Source organism: Stegostoma tigrinum, chromosome 13, assembly GCF_030684315.1.
Source record: "Stegostoma tigrinum isolate sSteTig4 chromosome 13, sSteTig4.hap1, whole genome shotgun sequence".
NCBI classification, from domain to species: Eukaryota; Metazoa; Chordata; class Chondrichthyes; order Orectolobiformes; family Stegostomatidae; genus Stegostoma; species Stegostoma tigrinum.
In genome coordinates, this window is record NC_081366.1 from 7,300,368 (window position 1) to 7,309,324 (window position 8,957).

An 8,957-nucleotide genomic window follows, 5' to 3' on the forward strand; every position below is an offset into this window, starting at 1 on the left:
TTTTTTGTCACTTCCTCTCCATGGCTATCACTATCTAACCTATCTATCCACCTATTATCATTTTTAGAACAATCAGTACAGGCTATAGTGCTTGTAATGAGGTCAGCTAGGTGGAACCTCATGGAATATGAGTTTCCTGATTGGTGGTTTGAATCTGATCCAATCAGGGAACCCTGGAAAACAAATAAGAGCAGGAGTGTCAGATATCCTGTTTTCTCTGAGAGCAGACTCTGAGGGAACTGAATCAGAGGCAAGAACTCTCCATATGTAAATAAGGGGCAATTTGGTGTTGGATGGAGTCCTCTGGGGACCTATTTCAATGGTGACAAGATAATAGCACGTTCCTGAAGAAATTTGCTCACAACAGTCATCTTTGAGTTTGCGGTAAGTATTTCTGGTCTCTTATGAGAAGGAGATGGTTCAGTTACCATTGATTGCAGAAAAAGGCTCTGGTCCAAGCTTGCTGGAGCAAAATTGTGAAGAAAGATTCACTTAGATTGGCTCAACAATTTTTAATTACATATCTGAAGTTTTTGAGGAAGGTCTAGATTCCCTGGCTCCCATTTCTATACCAGAGCTTATATCCTTCCTAGGGTTGGTTCATACATAGCCTGTCATCCATCGTTGCATATTTACATGAACTCTTTAAAAAAGTCAGCCCTGGGAATGATTGCATAGCCAAGTCATCATTTTGAGGGAAATGAAGAAATAGCGACAATTCTCTAAGATGTTGACATACAACAATCCCAAGTGAGATCTGGTATTGACATGCAATGCCTTCCCTCACAGAATTGGTGTAATATTAGCTCCTAAGTGGCCCAATGGAGAGGAACATCCAAGAGTGTATGCATCCAGGACTTTGGCTCACGCCGAGTTTAAATACACCGATATTGGAAGAATGTTTGGTGGTTATATTTGCAGTCCGGAAGTCCAACCAATGCTTTTGCAGATGTAAATTTGTGATAATAATAATGCACAAACCCCTACTAGGCCCACAAAAAAGAGGTCAAGCCAGTGCCACCTATAGCTTCAGGCCTAATTCAGCAGTGGGCTCTAATCCTAAATGTACATGATTTTAAGTCTATATGGATAAAAAGCAAATGTGGATGCATTGTGCCACCTCTGCTGGCAGATAATACACCAGTGGTACAGCCACTAGGAAGATCTGTAATTATTTTAAATTTTCTAGATACATTTTCAGTCACAGCTGACAATAGCAGACTTTGGACGCATAAAGATCCAGCCCTAGCAAAGTTGAAACAGTTGGTGGTGATGGAGGAAACCAAAGGCCCATCACATTCAGAAATGATAGATAATAAAATGTGAGGCTGGATGAACACAGCAGGCCAAGCAGCATCTCAGGAGCACAAAAGCTGACGTTTCAGGCCTAGACCCTTCATCAGAGAGGGGGATGGGGTGAGGGTTCTGGAATAAATAGGGAGTGGGGGGAGGCGGACCGAAGATGGAGAGAAAAGAAGATAGGTGGAGAGGAGAGTATAGGTGGGGAGGGGATAGGTCAGCCCAGGGAAGATGGACAGGTCAAGGAGGTGGGATGAGGTTAGTAGGTAGGAGATGGAGGTGCGGCTTGGGGTGGGAGGAAGGGATGGGTGAGAGGAAGAACAGTTTAGGGAGGCAGAGACAGGTTGGACTGATTTTGGGATGCAGTGGGTGGAGGGGAAGAGCTGGGCTGGTTGTGTGGCGCAGTGGGGGGAGGGGACCAACTGGGCTGGTTTTGGGATGCGGTGGGGGAAGGGGAGATTTTCTTCCTCTCACCCATCCCTTCCTCCCACCCCAAGCCGCACCTCCATCTCCTACCTACTAACCTCATCCCACCTCCTTGACCTGTCACGGTGAAAAGGTGCGCCCCGTTCCATTATCTAAAGTAGCTGCGTCGCAAGTTATTACTGAACTTCAGTGAAATATTCTTGATTTAAAGCAACGAGATAGTGGACAACTTAAAGGACATGAGCCTGAATTTCCTATTAAACTTGACCCAGTTGTTCGGCACAAGTGCATGGTACATCTGGAACAGTGGATTATTTAAACTATTTGCCTTTCAGTCCTAACAATCGATCGAGGAATCAAAGCATTAGCACCCCTTTCATAACATAGGATAGCAACTCTAAATATGCAAATCAGCACAATCTGTAGCCTCGCAATGTGCAGGCCCGATTAAAATTCTCACTTCTATAGATCACCATTAACCTAGGTTACAAAATTTGAATTCATATGTCCTCTACGTAAACGTACCAGGAGTATTAGCAGATTGCTAATGAGCTCTCAGCCTGGTGAAACTTCTAAATAAAAAAGTGATGCATATGTTGAACGGCAAGATCGTTTCGCTCTTTCGCTAAATTGCCTTAAACGGAAATCAATTTTACCAGATGCAACTCGAGATCGTGGTGGTCAATGACTCAAACAGCACACATGAAAACAAGAAACTGCCCAATCTTAGTATGCACAAATTGGCTGCAATGTTTATTGCATTAAAACTGCAATTATTCGTCCGAAATCCGCCTTCCATCCTTAGACAACCTCGTCCAAGCCTAAGACCTAGAAGAACCGGACAGCAGATACATGGGAACACCACAAACTGCAAGTACTTTTCCAAGGCTCTCACCCTCCTGATTTGGAGATACGTCGCCAGCACTGCACTGGCGAAGGGTCAAAATCGTAACCTTCTGTCGCTAATGGTATTGTGAGCCTACTTACGGCACATGGGCTGTTGCTGTTCAAGAAGGCAGCTCATCGCTGCCTTCTCTAGGGCAACTAGGGGCGGACAATAAATGAATAAAAGTAAGTATTTTGCTGTGCAGAACTTGAAAAGCCTTGATATTGGAAGGTGCAATATTTAAATAAAACATTTCCTTTTATTCCTTTCTTTTTTTTCATTTTCCATGATGAGCAGCGTGAAAGCCATTCAGCAAATAGTTAAAGTTTGCTCATTTCTCCTGCTGAGATCCCAACTATTTTCGAGGCCAGTATTTCACACGCTGTATTCTCTCAATCTGATGCCAAATACTAAAACTGGACATTGGATACACGATCAATTTTGGACCAGACAAAAGCCCAAGCTGGCGTGCAAGACGGCTATACTTCATAAACAAAAATTGTCCTAGCCAGAATTTCCTCAGGTCATCTTCAATGCTAACATTTATGTGAATGATTGCCAAGGTGAGCTCTGATGAAGCAAGCAGCATAATTCAGCCAACCGCCGCCCTATTGGTCTACCTCTAATTCAGGACCAGGGGAAGGGAGCCACCATCAGTAGTGCTATTCAGCAACAGTTGCTCCCCTGCAAATTTACCGGTGCTGATCACTGGGGGCTCTGCAGCATCTCTCCCGCTGCAAATCCTGACAACTGATGTTCAGATCCGAACAAAGCATTGCAATTCCATATGTGAGGTAAAATAAACTGCCCTGATTGATAGCAATGCCGCATGTTCTAAATATAGACCAAGGAGCTCTACGCAAATTGAAAACAAACAAGATCGCGCAAAAATAAAGATCCTCAAATTTCAGTTGAAATTGGATGAGCCAAAAATGGAGTGCGTGGAATATTTTAGCTGCAGGACTGCACGAATTCCTCGCGCAGTATCCAAAACCGACCTTCTGCTGCTTCATCAAGGGCCCTACCTCCATCGTAAAGATAAAAAAGTGGAACTGTAGTCTAAGATTCTGCATATTCAGCTTTACTCCTGAGCCCTCGACAACAAAAGCAGCCCAATCCACGTGACAACTGGGTAGCATCGAGACTTTTGTCTGACAAGCTTAAGGTTCTTTGATTCATGTCACTGACCATTTCTACTTGACATTGAATGGAAGTACCATTGGAAAGTTCCCCATTTAATTAAAATAATTAATATTTTATATTAACATTTCCAGTAGTTTCATTGAAGCTCTTGACTAACATTGGCGCTTGAGGTTCTGTGTACTTCGGTTTCTGACTCTCTAAAACTTGTCTGACGCCAGTCATAATCAAGAGAGCTGAAAGTCTTAGAATTTTGATTATTGGAGGAAAACAATTTTTGCTGAGTTACGTAGTCAACTCTTATCGGAAAGTGTTTCTACGTTTGTTCAGACTCTCTTGCGAGCAATGTAATTTCCACTGTCAGTTTATTTAACTAAAAAGCAAATATTGCCTGATGAACGAGTAAGTAGCAAACATTCCCGCCAGGTGGATTGGTGGATACAATTAATTTCTCTCCAAAATGGTGGGTACATTGTCGTTGCAGGTATCAGACATTTTGGTTATTAACTTGTGTGAAATAAAGTTCTTTATGATGCGAATGTGACCCATTCGTTTTCTCAATACCATTTTCTAAAATAGTTAACTAATAAATGAAAATTAGCCGGAAAACGCTAACAACGTTCAAAGCATTATCCACATAGTAACATAAAAACAATAGATACAGGAAAGAAGGAACAGTAAATTTACAACACACTTCTCTGATTCAGGGTCCCGAAAAGAATTTTTCTGTTCAGGACGAACTTTTCAAATGAAGGAAGCAGGGTGATCTGACGAAGTTTGACATCCACTGCTTTGCGGGGTAATTGAGATGGTAATCTCACAACATTTAAATAAGCAGTTGGATGAACACTTGAAATATCATAGCATTCAAAGCTGTATGCTTGCTGCTGAAAAATGGAGCGACTTTAGATTTAGTGTAATTTTAGCGGCATATTCTCGATGGCTGAAGGTCCACTTCTGTAATGTACGGTTCCGCGAATCAAAGATCCAAAATAAGTTTCCACAAACAGCAAAGTGGCAAGGGACAGCGAATTGGTCTTTTGCAGATGTCTGAATGACTAGTGAAGTGGACACTCCGCTATTCTTTGAAGAAGTGTCCTAGGAACATTTTGATCGGCATGAGGGCGCAAAAACAAGGATTTCGCTTTTAACATATGACAGGTATTTCTGTTATCCAAAGTTCGGCAACACGAACGGCACAGGTCGCCGTTTACACTCTACTAGACATGCAGCCTGCATTTTATGTTGGAGGTTCTGGATGATAATTGGAATCTTCTAAGTTAGAGGCCAGCGCAAACGTTCTTCGAAGATTTGAAGTGGGTAATAATGAACTAGTTCCGGATATGCTGTTTAAGGAAAAATAATCCAACACGTGAGCTCGCATCAAATGTAAATTAGTCATGCAGTGCATCAAGCGCTTTGCGCATAAGGTAGAGAAGTTGAAAGGATAACCTGGTAAGATTCCTGCAAAATTAATGGCAGTTGACACTTTAACGCAAACGAATACAAAATACTAACACCTTGTTTTGTGGTCACTGCTTCACAGTGGACACCCAAGTCCAAAATTAACGACTTCACTCCCGCAATCCGTTGATATGAATGCGCAATCCGCCTTTACGAGAAGTACAGGCTGTACAAAGTAAAGGATTATCGATTCTGTACGAATATTGGAGTTCTGAAACTTATATACAACTATTATTAAAAACAGAATCATGAAAAGGGCGGAGGGAAAATGGGTTTTGTAATAGCTTTCAATTAAAAAGCTGTTCAAAGCAGAAAAACGTCAGAATATTAGACAAGGATACTATTGCAGAACCCATGGAAATGCAGCAACAGTAGTTAGAAACTTATGCAAAATAAGCTTTCCAGTATCAGTATGAAAATCCTCTTTATGTATAGCAGTGAATCTCTAATTGAAAACATCATAATTATTAACGAAGAATTACCTGCTTTTCAAAGAATAGTTTGCTGTCGAAGTTAGTTTCTAGCATTGCTGTCATGAACACTCAGATCGTTGAAAGGCAACGTGGGATTACAGGGTTTTAAAAACAGAAAGTCACTCTTCGATGATTCTGGTGACAGGCACACACTGTAATGATAACTTCCGGTCTGAACGGTCCCGCTATAATTCAAAGGATCCCTTCCTGTTGGTGTACGATTAAAGCCATCATTCGCATTCCTCCCATTACAACAACAAACTGCAGTGCCATAGTCTGCAGCAGTATTTCTATCTTGTCTGCACTTCAAGGTTAGCAAAAATAATATTATTGTGAGAAACAAAAAGGAAGTGGATCCAAAAATGATGATTAAATAACTATTTAAACCTGAAAAATGATCCGAACGTCTGGGTTCATCTCGTTGTTCAAATGATTTCTCAGTAACATTGGACGTTATGGTAAAGGATATTGTGGCGGTGCTGGAAAGGCTTGGCTGTCCGTTGTCCTTCACACAGACGACCACGCGGAGAGCAAGCATATCTTGTTCACTAAATGTTCGCGTTGCTCTGATTTCTCCGGAGAGAAGTCCAACAGTAAAGAGACTAGGATCCGTAGATTCCAGTAATTCGTAGGAAAGCCTTGCGTTCTGGCCAGAGTCTTCATCAGTGGCAATTACCTTGATGACCATATATCCTGGATATGTTGAATGGGGTATAACTTCCACAGTCGCTGCGTTGTTCCATGTTAAAGGTGTAACAATAATGGGTGCATTGTCATTTTGATCCAGGATAATTACATTTACAAGGGCAGTGCTACTCAGTGGAGGCGATCCAGCATCTTGAGCTTGGACTTTCAACCGGAAATGTTTCTGTTGCTCGTAGTCAAAGGAGTGCAGCGCGTAAACGTTCCCATTTTTAGAGTTGATCGTGATGTAGGCAGAAGAAAGCATTTCTTCTTGCTGTTGATCATCGATAATAGAATAAGATATTGCCGCATTCTGATTCAAATCAGCATCCGTTGCACTCACAGCAAATATGGAAGCAGCGGGTGTATTGTTCTCCGTCAGATACACGTTATATGACGATTGTGTAAATTTTGGCGCATTATCATTGACATCAATTACTGAAATCACAATGAATCTACTTACTGAAAGTGGAGGAAATCCACCGTCCCAGGCTGAAACGGAGATGTTGTATAGCGGAGATATTTCATGATCCAGAATGCCATTGGTTACCAACTTGTAGTTGTCCTTCAAAGATCTTTCGATCTTGAACGGAATGCTCTCCGGGATCTGACACTGAACTTCACCATATTCGCCAGAATCGCGATCCGTTACGCTGATGAGTGCTATACCAAGCCCCGAAGAAGTATCTTCCGGCACAGCACTGGATAGCATTGTTATTTGCAACTCAGGGCTATTGTCGTTCGTGTCAACTACATCAATGACAACATTTGCAAGAGCTGATAATTCAGGTGGAGCTGAGTTCATTGCTTGGACGTCAAATTCATAAACATTTGTTTCTTCAAAATCGAGCACTCCTCGAACTCTGATCTCTCCAGTCACAGGGTCCAATTTGAACATCTCTCGAATGTTCTGGGAAACATGATTTGTGAAAGAATATGTTACCTCAGCGTTTGTCCCTTCGTCCAGATCAACAGCATGAACTTTTAACACCAAAGAGCCATTCGCCATGTTTTCTAGTGCAGACGTCCTGTAGGTTTCATGATCAAATATAGGCGGGTTATCATTTCCGTCCATGATGTTAATAATGATCCGCGCCGTGCCAGACCTGTGCGGAATCCCACCGTCGATAGCCGTCAGTACAAGAGTGAACATTGCCTGTTGTTCACGGTCCAAATGCGTCTTTAATATCAGCTCGGCGTTTTTACTTCCACCTCTTCTTGTCTGCACTTTAATACCGAAGTGCTCGTTCGGACTGATCTGATAAGTGTTGATCGTGTTGGTGCCCACATCCAAATCACGCGCGCTCTCGAGAGGGAAGCGAGTGCCCGGCGCATTTAACTCATTGATTTGCAAATAGAATTCCTTCTTCGAAAAGACGGGCGAATTGTCATTTACATCTAGTATCTCCACTTCAACGGGATATATTTCTAAAGGATCATCGAGCGTGATTTGGAAAGATAGAGAACATGCAGGGGATTTGGGGCAAAGCTGCTCTCTGTCGATTCTTTCATTAACAAACAAGAAGCCATTTTCCACATTTACCTCCATGTATTGCTTTGAGTAATCAGAAAGCAGCAGAATTTTGCGAGTCGGTAATTCCCAAACCTTTAATCCTAGATCTTCAGCAAAGTGGCCAACAAAGGTTCCACGTTCCATTTCCTCGGGAATCGAGTAGCGAAGTTGTTCGGAAACCAGGTTGGATATACACAGCAAAAAAATAATAGACACCCGGCTCATCAGTATAGTCGCCATTATCATATTCATGCGTCACCTCTGACAGAGAAAAAAATGCTAGCTGTATGTTAATATTCTATTTTTGAACCTAGCAAAGGAAGGTTAATCATCCTGGGAGCTTTTCTGACCGTGACCGCACAAAAGAAACGCAGACACCGACTGCCCATTTGATTCTGTTTGCCCAACGAAGGAGGCGGTCGATCTCTCAAAACGTCTCGAATTCTTATTGGTAGACAGCGACACGACGAGTTTCGCCCAATAACTGCAACCATTCTTAAAGCTAGACCCTTTAGAGATCTTTTCAAATTACGAGTGCACAATTAAAAAATATTCTGGAAGTAGCATGTTGCATTTCGGTTTTGTTTTCAAAGTGGTGTATCAGAATCATGAACTGTTTGATAATTACATCATTTTCGTCATCAATGGTTGGTCATGTTTAGCTGCTTTATTGCTATTTTACTCTTTACAACCAGTATATCCTTTGTTGTCACGTGCATTCGAATGAGTGTCTTTAAAAGTTTGTAATGTGCCCTCTCGGCGCCATCGTATGGACAGTGTAGCCAGGTACAGATACTTTAAGTGTTGTTAGAGTTTAAAAAATGTATAGGCTAGCACAGAAACAAAGTTTAAAAAGTCAAGAATGATGATAAAAGTGACCAGAAGTACTTAAGTTCCAGTCCCTCTTTAACATGAGTTGGTTCCCCATTGCCCCAGAACATGAAGCCACACTGCCTCGACCTGCCTCCCGCTCAGCCGCCGCTCGGTCGCTGGCCCTCTCCACTCCCCCCGCAAAACGACACGCTCGCTTCGCCGCGGTACTCGGCCCGCCTGCTCCGCTGCTGCTGTGGGA

General features: G+C 42.4%; 1 protein-coding gene across 3 annotated transcripts in view; it reads right to left on the reverse strand.

Annotated features, from left to right (window-relative positions):
* Positions 1 to 8,267, reverse strand: part of LOC125458102 (protocadherin gamma-A1-like) — a 54,436-nt gene extending 46,169 nt beyond the window's left edge. The window contains exons 1-2 of one of the 3 annotated variants that reach the window (XM_059650545.1): positions 6,076 to 8,267; positions 1,868 to 5,097 (exon numbers count right to left, since the gene is read on the reverse strand). In XM_059650545.1, coding sequence (XP_059506528.1) covers positions 5,027 to 5,097; positions 6,076 to 8,137 — 2,133 coding nt within the window. In that variant the 5' untranslated portion in view covers positions 8,138 to 8,267 and the 3' untranslated portion in view covers positions 1,868 to 5,026. Of the gene's footprint in view, positions 1 to 1,867; positions 5,098 to 5,697 lie in introns of those variants that run through there. The other 2 variants (XM_048542996.2, XM_059650544.1) reach the window with 2 other exon arrangements.
* Between the last annotated feature and the right edge of the window lie 690 nt (positions 8,268 to 8,957).